Below are 16311 nucleotides of genomic sequence, written 5' to 3'. Positions count from 1 at the left end.
ACTAGAAAACTGCCATTTGGTAACCATCAACTAAAATAAAAACTGATTCAGGCAACACTCACCAGGGGATGCTAAAAGTAAGTCTAAACAAGTATTTGTACACTACAAAGTATCTCACGACAGGGTACTTTTTAATGACAAAGGGCAAGACCATATCATAGGAGAGAAGTCCACCAGATCTCATCTTTAGCAAACGATCAAGGTCAACAACACCAGTCACAAGACACTTCAAACTCTGGTGACTCCCAATACAATGCACCAAGAAGGACACAACATCGCTTCTGAGGACCTCCTACCAAAACCTGCAGCCTCCGTGTAATCAAGAGGAAACGTCAAACAAACCACACCGAAGGACGCTCTCCAAAGAACTGAGCAGTTCTCAGCAAGTGTCCTGACGTGAGACACAAAGAAAGACCGAGGAACTTTCCAGATTACAGGGGATTAAAGAGGTAGAACAACTGAACACAATGTGTGATGTGGAATTTCCTTCTGCTGTGAAGGACATGAATGAGGAGGCTGGCAAACTCTGAATAAGGGCTGTAAGTTGTAGCATTGCATCTCTGTTAAAGGAGTCTGACTTTAACCATTGTGCTGAGGTTGTGTTTTAGGAAATGCACGGTGAATTATTTAGGGGTCAAGGGGGTGTCATGTCTGCAATTGACCTCTAAATGACTCAGGGCGGGGGCACGCCTGGGTGGCTCAATCCATTAAGCGTCCAATTTCGGCTCAGGTCGTGATCTCATGGTTTCTGAGTTCGAGCCCCACGTCGGGCTCTGCGCTGACGGTGTGAGTCTGTCTGTGATCCCCTCTCCCTCTCTCTGCCCCTCCCCTACTTGTTCTCTCTCTCTCTCTCTCTCTCTCTCTCTGTCTGCCCCTCCTGGGATTCTCTCTCTGCCCTCGCTCACTTGCCCCCTCCCCCCAAAAAAATCACCTTTACTTGTTTAGTTCCAGTTGGGGAGCTGTCCACAGGCCAGGCCACCCACAAACCCAGACACGTGTACTTGGGGAAACCACCTCTGTGGGCAGGGGGACAAAGGATGCTAACTCTATTGGTGACCAACCCAAGAAACCTTCTCTGGGGCACCATAACCCTCCTGGTGGCCACCATGACATGTGATGTGCCAAGGCTGGATGCCTGGCTCGGAACAGCAGGCCCTCCCTATGGATCCTCTCTGCCCAGCAGGACGGGCACTCTGTTCTGAGCAGTGTCACTTGCCTAGATCAACTCAAGGGCTGTGTCCACTGGGTGATGTTTCTTGAGCATTAGTGGGATGGCCACATGCCCACGTCGGTTCTCGGTGGTAGGAAATGAGTTGGCCTCACCAAGGAGCCATGGAATGACTCACTGCCTTCTTTTTTCAATTTTTGCTTTTTTAAGGAGGCTCCATGCCCAACGTGGGGCTCGAACTCACAACCCTGAGATCAAGAGTCACATGCCCTACTGACCAAGCCAGCCAGGTGCCCTGGGAGTAGCCTTCTTGCCCTGATCTTTGCTCCTCCTGTGCTCTGGGTCATCACCTAGCCCCCGCCCCCTCATCTGGGGGGCAAAAAAAATCTACTAAGAAAGCTGTCACCGAAAATATACCATCACCCCCACCCACCCCTCCACAGTGCCCCTGCCGTTTCATTCTTTGGGAGCAAGCCCTGAAGCCCCTCAATGCCAAGGTCAGTGGGAGGAGGGGGTGAGTCGGGAAAAGAGCCACCAACTCAGGCTAAGCAAAAGCAGCCGGCCCGCGGGGGACACAGAGGCTGTGCCATCTTGTTCAGTCACAGTTTGAGGCTAGCCAAAAACTCATGCAAGGTGACTGAGGTCAGGACGGCAGCTGCCTCGGGGGCAGGGCGGAGGGTGCTGGGGAAGCGATGCGGGGCAGGAGGGAACATTCCAGGTTGCTGGAAATGGGTCACTATGTTGACCGAAATATCCCTGACAAGGGTATAAATACTCTTCACTGAAGTGTTAGGGGCGCTAAAGATCTGTAGTGTCGCTTTATACAAGTTATTCCCCAATTTTAAACAAGGCAGTGGCGGGGGAAGGAGCGGCTATATAAGGCTCATCCGAAGTGATCAGAAGCGGGTGGCCTGTAATCTAGCTGAATTCTTTGCCTCGGGAGGCTTTCTGTCCCAGCAGGGCTGGACAGTCCTCCTGGGGGAGGAGGGGAGCGGCAAGCATACCCCAAGTCCCACGACACCGCGGTGAGCGTGGCTGCTGAGCACACACCCGTGAAACGAACAGGGCTCCCGCGCCCCAGACGGCGCATTGTCTAGACCCCAGTCTACCTGACAAGACCCCGCCGCGAGGCCGCATCTGACCGATTCCCTTGACCCCACGACAAAGACCCCCTTTGTTCCCTGGTTAATATCCTTAGCAGGTCTGTCTAGACTCACTGTGGCAGTAATTGTCCCGTGATGTCACCAGGACCTGTGACCCAGCTCCTCCTCGTGGCGCTTGGGCAGGGAACACTCCAGACTGCCCCAAGCCAAGGGGGTCCCGGCCCTTGACACCCACCTGAGCCTCCTAGGAAGAGAGATCTGCAGCCAGTGTCCCACACCCGCCACCCTAGACCCAGGGGGAGACAGGACACTCCAAAGATCAAGCCCCTTCTGTGAGAGGTGCTGAGGGGCAGCGCCACCCTGGGGAAAGATGAAAAGGGGGTGCCCTCCGTCCCCAGCACTCCCACCTCCTCACTGTGGCTTGTGGGAAACAGTTCACTCTCCACTAGAGCACACGTTCACCCAAGGCATGAAGAAGGAAGGTCAGATGAGACAGACGGACAGAGGAGGTGGGGGGAACAGGGGCGAGAAGAGAGTGAAAGACAGAGACAGAGACAGATGTACAGAGAGACAGATGGAGCCATAAGGGGAAAGAGGGAGAGACCAGAGGGAGTCTGAGAGACACAGAGACAGATAAAGAGAAGGTGAGAGAGACAGAGAGAGAGAGAGAGAGAGAGAGAGAGAGAGAGGGAGGGAGAGAGAGAGAGACAAGAGAAGTTAGCTGGTCCCTGGGAGAGGAAGGGTTCTTTCTACAGATGACAGCTTGGGCTTCTGAAAAGTCAGTAGGGACCGGAAGTTAACTGCTGCTCAGCCCGGGGAACAAAATTCCCATCTTCAGCTTGTGGGGACTGACTCAGAACTCAGGTCTGGATCACAGCAAGAACGTGCCGAGGCACATTTTCTTGAGGGATGGATTCCACCCACCCAACGGGACACCCTCTGCATGGGCAAATCCGTTTTACCCAGGTCAATTAAAACACACCAAGGGGAGCTCCCAGCCACCCCACAGAAGGAACCCGCAGACACTGTGCTGTGCAGAAGGTACCCGACCCGAGTGCAACTGCATTGATGCCTGAGTTCTAGAACAGGTGTCACCCACGACGGCAGCGGGGGCGGGGGAGTTGGGGGGGGAGTCAACAGCGAGGTTTACGCCTGGGGGGAAATAGCTAGGAAGGGGCACAAGGCTCTTCTGCGAAGAGAAGGGGGCTAGGAATGTTCTAGATCTTGATCCAGACGCGGGTGACGCGAAGGTGCACGTGCGGAAAATTTCGTGGAGCTACGCCGACGCGTTCACTCAAAGTATGTACGAGCAACTACAATTTTTTGTTTGTTTGGGTTTTGTTTTAAGGGAAACGCTCAGATCTGGGAAGGTTGGCATCTTTTTATCCAGGGAATGGTGGAGAAGCCTCTCTTCTTGTTTCCTAAGCTTGAGGAAGAAAACTCAAAGTCTTCCAGAGGCCAGGTCTGGCAAGTTGGGCAACCAAAATATCAGGGGGTATTTCCCCTCGGGCAGCGGGATGAAAAGCGGCCGTCCCCCACCATCCACATCCCAAAGCCCGGAGGGATTTCCAAAGATTGTTTAATTGATTTTTCTCCTATTTAGATGCAGATCATAGTGTCTGGGGCCCAGGAATTCAGACACACGGCTTTGTGTCCACTCAGCCCCGTGAAGGCTCCTGTCTGAAACTCGCACAAAGCCAGACACACAACGTCCTCAGAAACACGCTGTTTCCTTTTTGTCTGGGGCTCCAGGGAGCGGGTGCAATGGACAGAGCCCCGGACACGCTTCCATCTGCAGGGTCCCGGGGACCCCGTCCCTCTGTCCCGCTCAGAAGGTGGGGTGCACATTTTTTTAAAAAGGAAAGTCGCCACGATTTTGAGGTCTATATGAGGGGTGGCATAAGAGGTGGGGGGCCCCCCAACTAGGGGTTGATGCGTTGAGGTTTTAACTTGGATTTTTCTCCAAAGTCAGGGCTCTGGAGTGAAAAGCAGGGGATGCTTTAAATCAAGCAGCTAATGGGCTAGGATTAACATGAGTTTGGCTCCGGTCTCTGCAGATCTGATTTATATAAGGAGAAAACGTTTCTCTCTTTCTCTCTCCCCATTGTTCCCGTCTGTCTCTCCAAATGCCCCATCTGACAAAGAAACTGGAAGGCTTGCAGGCTAACAACCTGTTCAGGATAGTGGGAAAGGCACCCCCCCCCAATATGCAGCCTTCTCCTCCCCCAGCTGCTGGGAGGCAACAGTGAAGGTCATTATATCCTCTCAACAAGGTTAATACATCCCCCCAACATCCCTGCCTGGTCACCCCAAACCTGGTTGGGGCATGGGGTACCTTTGAGGCAATGCCATTCTAGTTTCCTCACTGTGTGACCTCAGATAACTCTCTCTGGGCCTCAGTTGCCTCATCAGCAAAGTGGGCACACGAATAAGTGCCCCCAACCGTGCAAGGGGTTGTGGGGGAAATTCAGAGTGCTCGGTGCAGAGCAAGCTGACAGGTGCAAGTGGCAGTGGTTCCCATGTGGAAAGAAGAGTGTATCGGGCATAAATGTTTTGCAGGAAGCTTCAAGGGAGACGTTCTCTTCATAGATTCCTTCCCTTCTTTGGTGCCATATATCTCCAGGGGGACCCCAGCCCCAAGCCTGATTCCTACCCTCCGGATCTGAGTTACCTGGACTGCAATCCAGCTGGCATTCACAGTGTGTTCCCCAAAAGGGCCAAACCCTGCAAAAAAACCAAAACAAAAACAGGAAAGTCAGCGTATCACCACCCAGTGATCTTTTCTAGCCTGCCCAAGGTCAGGCTGCTGCCCCACCTGGGGGAACAGGGATCTTCGAGAACACCTGCCGCGTGGGACAATGTCAGGGGGCCTGGTCCTGTGTTCTTGGGTGCACCCAGGGGCCTTCGGAGCACCCCCTCCTTTCTCTGCTCTTAACGGCTTTTAACCGTCCTTTCTTGTCTTCACCGTCACCTGACTTTTGTGCCCAGCAAGGGGCCAGTGGCCTCCTTTTGCCCCAGAAAGGGCTGGTCTGTTCCCCTCGCGATTTCCTCCACTATCCCCGACCCCCATCTACAATTATTTTCTCGCCGTCTTTGTGCAGAGCCTCTGGGCTCCGTGAACCACCACAAAGTAAGGAACAGCCCTTAAGGGATGCGTGTGGGTGTCTCCCAGGACAGGCTGACGGGACACCACCCTGCCACCCTACTGTCCACTTGCTCAAACTCCAGCCCCACTTACAAACCAAGAGAGTCCACCTGAGGATGTGCTAAGTGCTCTGCACGCACTGTGGCACTCGGCCTCACCGCATCCCCCTTTCAGCCAAGGCTGCTTCCTGGGCCCCTTTTACAGGAGGGAGACTAAGGCACAGAGAGGTGAAAACAGCTGCCTAAGGTCACACAGCCAGAAGGCAGAAGAGCTGGGATTTTAAACCAGATTCATGAGAGTCCACAGCTCTTCTACTCTGATCACCCTGTCACCCTGCCTAAAAATGAACACCCCCAAGAAGACTGAGGGTCCCAGGTGGTGACAAGGCCCCCCCCCCGGAAGGGATGCTGTGTCCTGGAACAGCAGGCTCCCCCCCCCAGTGGGGGCAGGATTTCCCTACCCCCCCTCTTCTCCTTCATAGACTAAGTATGAGTCTCAGCTCAGCCACCTACAAACAGGGTGACCTCTGTGAGCCTGTTTCCCCTTTGCCAAATGGAGATGGTGAACATATCGTGAACTCATGCAAGGAAAAAGTCCACTCCGGTGGCTCCCTGCATAGTGGACACTAGAGGAACAAATAACCAGATACAGGAGGGCTGCGCGGGTGGGGGGGGGGGGCAGTGACCGTCGCCCCAATTACACACATCTGTTGAGTGAGTGCCTTCTTCTATCTTCCTGAGAATTCCAGGCCCAGCCTCACCCTCCCGGGTCCACAAACCACTTGCGTGAACCTTAGCGGGATCTCCTACTCTGACCCCTCCAGACAGAGGGTCAAAATGACCCCCCAGCCAGAGGCCCGGCGGAAGTTGACGCCCACGTGGCCCTGAGGCGGAGTCTCCTCGAGGAGGAACAGTTAGTTTCAGGGACTTGGTGACAGCGGGGAGGGACTCACCCATAAACAGCCCGGGGCGGAAAGATTTTTGACTGAGCCGGTCCTGGCGACAACAGGGAGAGCGGCTACCCGCTCGAAGTCCCCCGACCTCCACCTGCTCTTGCCTCAGGAGAGCAGCCCCCTCTTAGCGCAGGGCTGGGGGAGCACTGGCTGCCAGGAGGTTCATTTGTCACTGGGGCACTTCCTGCCCGCAAATTGGCCTTTGTCCCCTGGGGCCGTGGGTGGGGACAGGCCCGACCTCGGGAGGGGCAGGGATAAGTCCAGTCCTGCCCACCAGCCGGGCAGACAGAAGACAGGTGCCCAGAGAGCCACTGTCCTCACCTGGGGAAGGAAGGACGTCCGAGGGGCCTGGTCCGCGCTGGGCACTTGACCGGACCCCCACGCCCTTGCCTGCCCCGACCCCTGACAGTGGGAACACAGGGGCTCTCCTTCTTCACTTTCTACGTGTTGCGCGAACTGAGCTGGGCGATGACATCTTCCAAACCTAAGACGACTTCTAGCACCTGCCCCGCCCGGCCACCGCGCCCCTCCCGACCCCGCCGGCTCTGGAGCCGCCCGACCCGCCCCTGCCCGCGGCCGCTGTCACCGCGGCCGCCATCAGCGTACCCGTCACCACCACCGCCTTCCTGGGCTGCTCCATGACGGGCTCAGGCTGCGCCTCGGACCCGCTCCCGTCGGGACTGGCGAGTCCCGCAGCCGCCGCTGCCCCCGCGGCCCGGATCCCGCGCCGCCCCGCCCCCGGCCCCGCCCCCGGCCCCGGCCCCGCCCCCGGCCGGGCCGCTCGGCGTGCGCGCCCCCGGGTGCCAGACGCTGCGTGCGCGCCCAGAACCGAACACTCACCCCCGGAGGGCCCAACTCCCCGCCTTCCCCGGCCTCAGTGTCTCCGCCTGAGTGATGGGGACAGTTCGTCCAGTGCGGCGTGGCCGCTTGAACTCACTGAGCGCCGCGGTCTGCTCACTGCTGTGAATTATCTGGCCCCCCTCCCCGCCACCTGCCGGTAAGGCTCCGTTAGTCGCTGCGTTTTACAGAGGAGGAAACTGAAGCATGGATCCTAAGGCCACTCGACTAGAGCCTCCTGGAGTCCCAGAAGCAGCCTGCGGGCCAGGAGGTTGAGAGGGGGACGAAATAAAGCGAAAGCCCAGCACCACAGTGCGGCGACGCCCAGAGGTCCTCTGCAGGCTCCTATGTTGCAAAGAAAGAAGGTGATGTGGCTCCGCAGACCTAGGCTTCCCCTCTCTCCATCTCCCCAACACTTACCCCACTTCTAGCCCTCCAAGGGCCTAGCAGAGGCCCACCCCAGGGCCTTTGCACTTCCTGTTCCTGCTGCCTGGAACATGCCCTGCCGGTATCTGCGAACCTAGTTGCTTCTCTTCCTTCAGGAGTCAGCTCCACTTCACCTCCTCCTGGGTGTTCTCTTTGCCCTCCCTGGCTGAGAATCCCCTACCCGGCCCCTCACCCTCTGTGAGTAGGTCCATCTCCTTTCCTTGCTTGCTCTTCGTCCACAGTCCATGATAGACTCTACTTTTCCGATTTATTTCCCATTTCTTCTGACACAGGGATTAGAACTTCCAGGCCAGGAGCTTGCCTCCATTACAGCCATGTCCCTGCACCCAGTATGTGCCTGGCGTACTGTAGGCGGCCCACTAATGATCATCAGAGACCAGGATTTCTCCAAAAACTGCCAGAGAGAGAAAGCTGAGTTTCTGGCCCCATCATCAGAAAACAGGGCTAGACCTTGGACTCGGGTCGCTGACATCTCATTCCAAGCAGCCTTGGCACCGGATTAGCTTGGGTGCTGACTCAAAGGCCATCTGCCTCTGGCCCCAGCCTCAGAATACCCAGGGCAGAGCTCCTCGGACTGGCCTGGAGCCCTGATTTGCAAGCTCAGACCAGAGGTCACATACTCAGTGGCTATTTTGGTCTCTGGCAGCTTCAGGTAGAATTCAGAAAATCTGAGAGCCGGCTTGCACCAGCTGTGCGAACAAGAGCCAAGCCAAGTGGGAGAAGAGAACAGAACAAAAATCTCCCCACGATCACGTTTCGTAACTCAAACATTGTCAGAAGTGTCTGCACATGTTGCTAGAAGCCAGGGTTGTAAAGGGAAGGAAGCCACATCACTTGCCCTCATCCCAATGTACAAAAGGAAGGACACCTGTATAACATCCAGAGTCAGCGCTGATGGGGAGAAACTGAGTCACACAGTACTGCTGAGAGCAAGTGGAAGAAAGGCCCAGCAACACCAGGGGATAGATGAAGAGGCAGGGAGAAATGGAGGGCTCCTTAAAAAAAAAAAAAAAAAAAAGCCGGGGGGCAAGATAATTACATTGGAAAGCCAAGCCCTAAAGCGCTGCTGTGGAAAAGCTTGGCAATTCCTCAAAAAGTTAAGCCTAGTGATCATAGGACCAGCAATTCCACTCCTAGGTATAAACTCAAAATAATTGAAAATAGGTGTTCAAACAAATACTTGTGCGTGATTGTTCATGACAACGTTATTCAATTGCCCGAAGGTCTGTACAAACAAATGTTCATCAATTCATCAATGGCTGAACAGGGAAACAAAATTGGCCCATCCATGCAATGGAATATTACTCAGCCATAAAAAGGAATGAAGTTCTGATCCAGGCATGGATGAATCTTGAAAACATCGTGCCTGGTGAAGGAAGCCGGTTACAAAAGGCCACGGAGGGTATGATTCCACTTACAAGGAATACCCAGAACAGCTCTGTGCTGATGGTGTGGAGCCTGCTGTCAGAATTCTCTCTCTCTCTCTCTCTCTCTCTCTCTCTCTCTCTCTGTCCCTCCCCTGCTCATGCTCTCTCTGAAAATAAGTGAAAACTTTAAAAGTAAATGAATGAACGAATGTTCAAAAGTAAATGAACGAACGAATGAATGAATGAATGAATAAGAAATGTCCAGAACAGGCAAGTCCATAGACAGCAGAAAGCAAATGAATGGTTGCCAGGGGCTGGGGGAGGGGGGAGGGGAAGTGATTGCTAACAGGGATGGTGTTTCATTTTGGGGTGATGAAATGTTCTAGAAGTAGATGTGTTGGTTGTACAACATGGTGAATGTATTTAGTGCCAATGAATTGTACACTTTAAAATGGTTTAAGGGGTTGGGGCGCCTGGGTGGCGCAGTCGGTTAAGCGTCCGACTTCAGCCAGGTCACGATCTCGCGGTCCCTGAGTTCGAGCCCCGCGTCAGGCGCTGGGCTGATGGCTCAGAGCCTGGAGCCTGTTTCCGATTCTGTGTCTCCCTCTCTCTCTGCCCCTCCCCCGTTCATGCTCTGTCTCTCTCTGTCCCAAAAATAAATAAACGTTGAAAAAAAAAAATTTAAAAAAAAAAAAAAAAAAAAAAAAAAAAAAAAAAAAAAAATGGTTTAAGGGGTTTTATGTTATGTGCATTTTATCACAAAGAGAAAGAAAAGAAAAAAAGAAAAGATGAGGGGCACCTGGCTGGCTCAGTCAGTAAAGCATGAAACTCTTGATCTCTGAGGGTAAGTTTGAGCCCCAAGTCCAGTGTAGAGTCTACTTAAAAATAAACAGGGTCACCTGGGTGGCTCAGTCGGTTAGGCATCTGACTTTGGCTCAGGTCCTGATGTCTCGGTTCATGAGTTCAAGCCCCGCATGGGGCTCTGTGCTGACAGCTCGGAGCCTGGAACCTGCTTTGGACTCTGTGTTTCCCTCTCCCTCTGCCCCTCCCCTGCTCTCACTCTGTCTCTCTCTCTCTCTCTCTCAAAAATAAATAAATAAATAAATAAATAAATAAATAAAGTAAACATTAAAAATTTTTGAAATAAAAAACAAATTAATAAAATATTTAAAAAGAAGAGGAAAGAAATCCAGCGGAGAAGAATCTATGGAATAAAAAGCAAATGTTCAAGAAAGAAAGAGAAACACAAATGTGTTTGCAAATGCAGAAAATATCTCAGGAGGGAAAAACAAGAAATTGATGCTAGGGCCTCTTGGGGAGAGAACCGGGATGGGGGTGGTGTGTGAAAGTGGGAGTAGAGGGGGAACATCGCCAACAGCTCTTGCACCCCCAACACACATCACCTACAGGTTTCTGCTGTTATCTGAAAGTAGAGTGTTTCTGTGAAACCTTTAGTAAGCAGAAATGGCAAAGAAGCATGTAAATTAATATGGAAATTTTTTTTAGCGTTCCCAGACCCCCCAAAATAACCTCTTAGGCTTTTCTGATACCTTAGGACACATCTTGTTTGTGTGTTTAATGTTTATTTAAATTTTGAGAGAGAGAAGTAGAGTGCACAAGGAGGGGAGGGACACCAGAGAAAGAATCCCAAGCAGGCTCCACGCTGTCCGCACGGAGCCCGACGCAGAGCTCGAACCCACAAACTGTGAGATCATGACCTGAGCCGAAGTCGGAGGCTTAACTGTCTGAGCCTCACAGGTGCCCCAGGACGCATCTTGTTAAGGGAATGAATGACTCAGTCGATCGATCGGCCAACCAACCAATCAAAATAAGACACAGACGCTCACAGCCACAGGCGGGTGCTCTGGTGGCTTGACGTTGTGACGCTGAGTGTAGTTCTCGGAGAAGGAGCTTGGGGCTTCCACTCCTGCTGCCCAGGATGCATGCCGCCTCTATAAGGACTCGCTGTGGAACAGTCGCTAAACCTTCCCATTTCTTTCGGTTACGGCAAATGGGTACTAAGGAGTAGGTATTTCATAAAAGCAAGTGGCATAACGTGAACTTTTGAAAAGTTGGGTATACCTGTACTCCAAAATAAATCCAACACGGACACTTTTCCTTTTAAAAAAATGCCACTAGAGTTTTGGGGTTGTGTGTGTGTGTGTGTGTGTGTGTGTGTGTGTGTGTGTGTTTTAATTACACCTAACATAAATTTTACCATTTAAAAAAATTTTTAACATTTATTCACTTTTTGAGAGGCAGAGCGTGAGCAAGGGAGGGACAGAGAGAGAGGGAGACACAGAATCCAAGGAAGGTTCCAGGCCCTGAGCTGTTAGCACAGAGCCCGATGTGGGGCTCGAGCTCACGAACCGTGAGATCACGACCTGAGTCGAAGTTGGACGCTTAATCGACTGAGCCACCCTGGCGCCCCTAAATTTTGCCATTTTTAAGCGTACAGTTCAGTAGTGTTAGAAGTACGTTCAGGGGCGCCAGGGTGGCTCAGTCGGTTAAAAGTTTGACTCTTGAGTTCGGCTCAGGTCATGATCTCACCCACAGTTTGTGGATTTGAGACCCTCATTGGGCTCTGCGCTGACAGAGCAGAGCCTGCTTGGGATTCTCTCTCTCTCCCTCTCTCTCTGACTCCCCCCCCAAAAAAAAAATAATCATTAAAAAAAATAAAAAATTAAAAAGTACATTCACACTTTCTTGCGAGTGGTCCTTAGAACACTTTTTATCTTGCAAAACTGAAATTCTGTCCCTATGAAACACTAACTCTCCATTCTCCTCCCCCAGCCCCTGGCGCTCACCATTCTACCTTCTGTCTCTATGAATATGACTGCTTTAGGGACCTCATATAAATACAATCATACAGCCTTTGTCTTTTTGTGACTGGCTTATTTCAGTTAGCACAGTGCCCTCAAAGTTCCTCCGTGACCGTGGTGTGTGTCAGACTTCCTTCCTGTTTAAGGCTGATAATACCCCATTGTATGAATGCGCCACATTTTGTTTCTCCATTCATCCCTTCGTGAACACTTGGGCTGCTCCCACCTTTTGGCCGTCCGAAGACAGCAGCTATGAACACTGGTATACACGTATCTCTTCGACAGGCTGCTTTCGAGTCTTTTGGTCACTCAGCTTCTATAACTTCTCTTTTTGAAGCAGCTGAAGACTAATATAAAGTTGCAAAAATAGCATTTCCATGGACCCTTCACTCAGCTTGACCCAGTAAAATGGTCCATCTTACTAAACTATTGCCAAACCAGAAATTGACATCGATACGATGTAATGGACTCAGTACCGCACCTAATTTCTCAGAGTTGTTGAAAAACCAAGTTTCGTTTGTAAAGAATTGTTTCCATGCATTAGCGTGGATGACAATGTGGTCACACAGAATAAGGGGGAATCCTTTTTTTTTTTTTTTTCCTTAATAGAATGGGATATGTGTCTTTCCTTGTTGTTCATGACCTGAGCAGTCTTGAGGAAGACTGGCCCGTGTCCTGTGGGGTACCCTCCACCTGGGTCTGTTTGATGTTCTTGTGATTAGAATGGGGCTGTGGGTGTTTGGGGGAGACTGCAGAGGTGAGACGCCCCTTCCGTCTCATCGTAGCAGGGATCCCTAACAGCCACACAATTTCTCATGGTGGTGTCATCTGGGTCTCCTGTGGCTGCCATAACAAATGACCACAAATTCGGTGGCTTAAAACAACGCAAATCTCTTCCTCAAGGTTCAGGAGGCCAGAAGCACAAAATCAAGGTGTCCCTAGGGCCATCTTCCCTCTGGAGACTCTAAGGGAAGATCCTTCATTGAATCTTCCAGCTCCTGGGGATTCCTCGACTTACGGTTGCATCACCCCAAACTGTGCCTCTGTTTTCTCTGTGTCTCAAATCTCCCTCTGCCTTTCTCTTAGAAGGACATCAGTCACTGGGTTTTGGCTCCATCCTAAACCCCTGACAATCTCATCTCAATACCCTTAACTTGATTAAATGTGGGAAGCCTCTTTTTCCAAATAAGGTCACACTCCCAGGTTCTGGAGTCAGGACTTGGACGTGTCTTTAGGGGCCTGCCATTCACCCCACTGTGTGTGGCAACTGTCACATGTCTCCACCGTCAAGTCACTATTTTCCCCTTTCTCTGCTCTGTTCTTTGAAAGTGAGTCACGGAGCTCAGCCCACCCTTGGTGATGATGGTGAGGTTACATATAATTTTTAATGAATGGAAAATATTCCGTCTAGTGGGTGAACCATAGTTTATGCAACCAGTACACTGCTGTTAGACCTTGATGTTCTTTGTGTTATTTTACAATTGGCAACGTTGCTGCAAGGCCTTGGCATAGAGTGGTTCCCTTCCTTTGCAAGATCTCCTTGGTATAAAATTTCAGAAATGGCTTACTGAAGGACGTGACACGTCTGTGGATTTTGAGACCTAATTGGCCAACAATGCCAATGTTTTCCCCACTCGAAAGGAAATACATGTGTACCAGTTTTCACCACCACTTTGACAGCATGGGGTCTTACAATTCTTCACCCCCCCCCCTTTTTTAGTGTAGGGTAGAGTGTTTTTGTTAATTTGACAGGTACCTTGACCTTTACTCTTTAGGTTTCTGCTGTCAGAAACACAACTTATATTTATTTTATTTTTATTTGAGGGGTGGGGTGCAGAGGGAGAGAGAAAGAAAGAGAGAGAGAGAGAGAGAGAGAGGAGAGAGAGAGAGAGAGAGAGAGAGAGAGAGAGAGAGAGAGACGATCCCAAGTAGGCTCCACACTCAGCACAGAGCCCAACTTGGGGCTAGATCCCCACCCTGGGATCATGACCAGAGCTGCAATCAAGAGTCCACCACTCAACAAAGACACCCAGGCGCCCCCAGAAACACAATTTAAAGTAGACTGGAAAAAAAAAATAGCATTATTGGTTCAAGGGATAAGGAAAGAGGAGGATTTATGAAGCATCAGGTACATACAGCTGGATCCAGGATTAAATACGGCCAAGATTCTGAAGTCGAGATGGGGAGGTCTGTACTTGACTCCCGCTCCGGTTCTGCCGGTTCAGAACCATCCCAGGGGTGCCTTCTGATTCGTTGAGCCTGGGTCACGTGTCCTTGATGAACAGCAGGAACTTGGCTGACAGCGGTAAACAGGGGCCTACAAGTCAGAGTTGAGAAAGGCTTAAGTGGGCAAGCAAGCAATGACAATGTGACACAGACCAGGTAGTGATTCAGTGCCAGCTACTGAAGTTCAAAGTGTAAGAGAAGGGACGATTAGATTTGGGGGGCTATCACGGAAATGTTCGCAGAGCACCTATACATTAGTGCACCTTATGCCAACTGCCGGGGACCGAGTCCAAACTCCAAGAGAATTAAGCAATAAAGGACAACATTTTGGGCTCAGTGGAAAGTCACACTTCATGGCTTCAGGTACAGCTGGATCCAGGGGCTCACACCATGCCTCCTTCCCCACATGGTAGCTCTTGTGGAGGTTGGATTCACCATGCAGAGAAAGCATCGTCCAGAAAACCAATCCTAGTCTTAAACTATGTCACTTTCAACAACCTCCATGGAAAGCTCTCTTGGCCAGCCTCAGCGTCCCTCCCAAGGGAGATCCTAATGAACCTTGGCTGGTCACATGCTCCTCCTTTAACCAATCATGATGGGCCAGGGGGATGGAGCCTTCTATTCTGACTGGCCATCCCTATGTTAAAAGGGCCGACAATAACTGCAGTGACTGCAGTCTGCCACACGGGGTCACCCAAGCAGAGTTTTCAAGGATGAACAGGCGTTTGCCAGTTGGGCCAAAGAAGAAACTGCCAAGTACAGAAGTCGAGGAAAATCAGAAAGGAGTGTACCAGCCTGTGATTTTCTTCCTATTTCCACCACCATGCTGATGCCGAGACAGTTCACTGTACCGCAGTTTCTGTTGTTTACCTTAATCAGCCTTTTTAACATTGGCAAACAAGGCTTGGCTTGTCATTCTAATCCCTCTAACCCAGTGGCGTATCACTATTAGTCACCTACCAGTGTCCTGCACACAACCCAGACCCCACCAGCACCCAGGCCTAAGCCAATGCTAGATAAGGCTTGAATATATACCCCAGCTGCCCTGACCCTAGGTGGAATCACTATTAAGACACCAGCTTTTATGCTGTCTCCGTGAGGTCTCCAGCTGGACTGACCCCCAGTTGCTAGACTACTGCATTGACTACTCATTGGTGCCCCCTGCAAGGATCCTACCCTCCCTTTCTCAGCCTCCACCTCCAATAGGGGTTTCCTGGGGTCACCCTGTTGATAGGCTATGTGCCCTGGAGTCTTCAAGGTTGGTTTCCGGGGGTGGAAGGACCCCAAGCTAAGGCTTGAAGGACAACTGTTGATTCAGCACTCCCAGGTGCCTGGCACTTTATGTGGCTTCCATATTTTTTCAAGCCACACAGTAACCCTGGTTGGTAGAGATGATTATTTCGGTTTTTAAAGAGGAGGGGAAAGGGAATAACATGCCTGACTCAGCTCATTTATAGCAGCGCTGGGCACCCAGATCTCCCTCCCTCACCAGGTCCTAGAGGGGAGGTTTTAATGGGAGGTGGCTAGGCCTATGTGTTCCCATCTCTTTCTGCTCAGGTCTCTGAGGCCTGATGCAGGGGAATTTTTATTGAGAACGTGAGCATCAAGGCCTCCCCAAGCAGGCTCCAGGAAATATAGGGCCTTCTTAGCTGGAAGAACTTGGCCCTGGTCTTGGTAAGAAAGGCTCTCATGCCAATGCTGACACTCAGGACACCTGGAAAAGAGTAGTCACTGGAGGAAGGCACCTACTGCTCACTTAGAAGCTTGAAGGTCAAAGCAGAGGAAGGAACCCTTGATGGTCACCCAACTGAGGCTCAGAGAGGCACAGTCGGGATTCCAACCTACCAAAAAACGTGCCTGGGGCGAGGCTCAACTAAAATAACTAAAATCTGAAGTGTAGGAGCCCTAAGGGAGGCATTAGACACAACCCAATAACCACGAAGCCTCAATTTCTTCCTTTGCAAATTGTGGCAATATCCGGCTTTGCCCACAGCGCGGAGCCCAGGAGAGCAAAGAGAGTTTCACCTGCGCATGCGCCTTTACCCACAAGGCCACTGGAGCTGGCGCGCGTGGCTCCGCCCCTTTTTCAGCACTCACGTCGACACTTTACGGCCCTCTCCCGTATTCCTCCAGCGAGAACACAGCCAACCTTGTCCCTCTTGTCTAGCCGACCCCTCCCTACTCCACGTTGATTGGTTGCTCTTCCCTCGAGCCCCGCGCTGACTGGCTCACGTCGCTGCCACT

At 51.6% G+C, this 16311-nt stretch overlaps 1 protein-coding gene across 3 annotated transcripts in view; it reads right to left on the bottom strand.

Moving 5' to 3' along the window:
• The window catches only part of PGPEP1 (pyroglutamyl-peptidase I), a 29430-nt gene extending 22342 nt beyond the window's left edge, over positions 1–7088 (bottom strand). For 2 of the 3 annotated variants that reach the window (XM_030304622.1, XM_030304638.1), the window contains exons 1-2: positions 6975–7088; positions 4943–4995 (exon numbers count right to left, since the gene is read on the bottom strand). In XM_030304622.1, the coding sequence (XP_030160482.1) occupies positions 4943–4995; positions 6975–7008 (87 nt within the window). In that variant the 5' untranslated portion in view covers positions 7009–7088. Of the gene's footprint in view, positions 1–4942; positions 4996–6368; positions 6443–6974 lie in introns of those variants that run through there. The other variant, XM_030304629.1, reaches the window with a different exon arrangement.
• Between the last annotated feature and the right edge of the window lie 9223 nt (positions 7089–16311).

This window comes from Lynx canadensis, chromosome A2 (genome assembly GCF_007474595.2).
Source record: "Lynx canadensis isolate LIC74 chromosome A2, mLynCan4.pri.v2, whole genome shotgun sequence".
In the NCBI taxonomy this organism is placed as follows: Eukaryota; Metazoa; Chordata; class Mammalia; order Carnivora; family Felidae; genus Lynx; species Lynx canadensis.
This window is presented reverse-complemented; position numbering and strand designations above follow the sequence as displayed.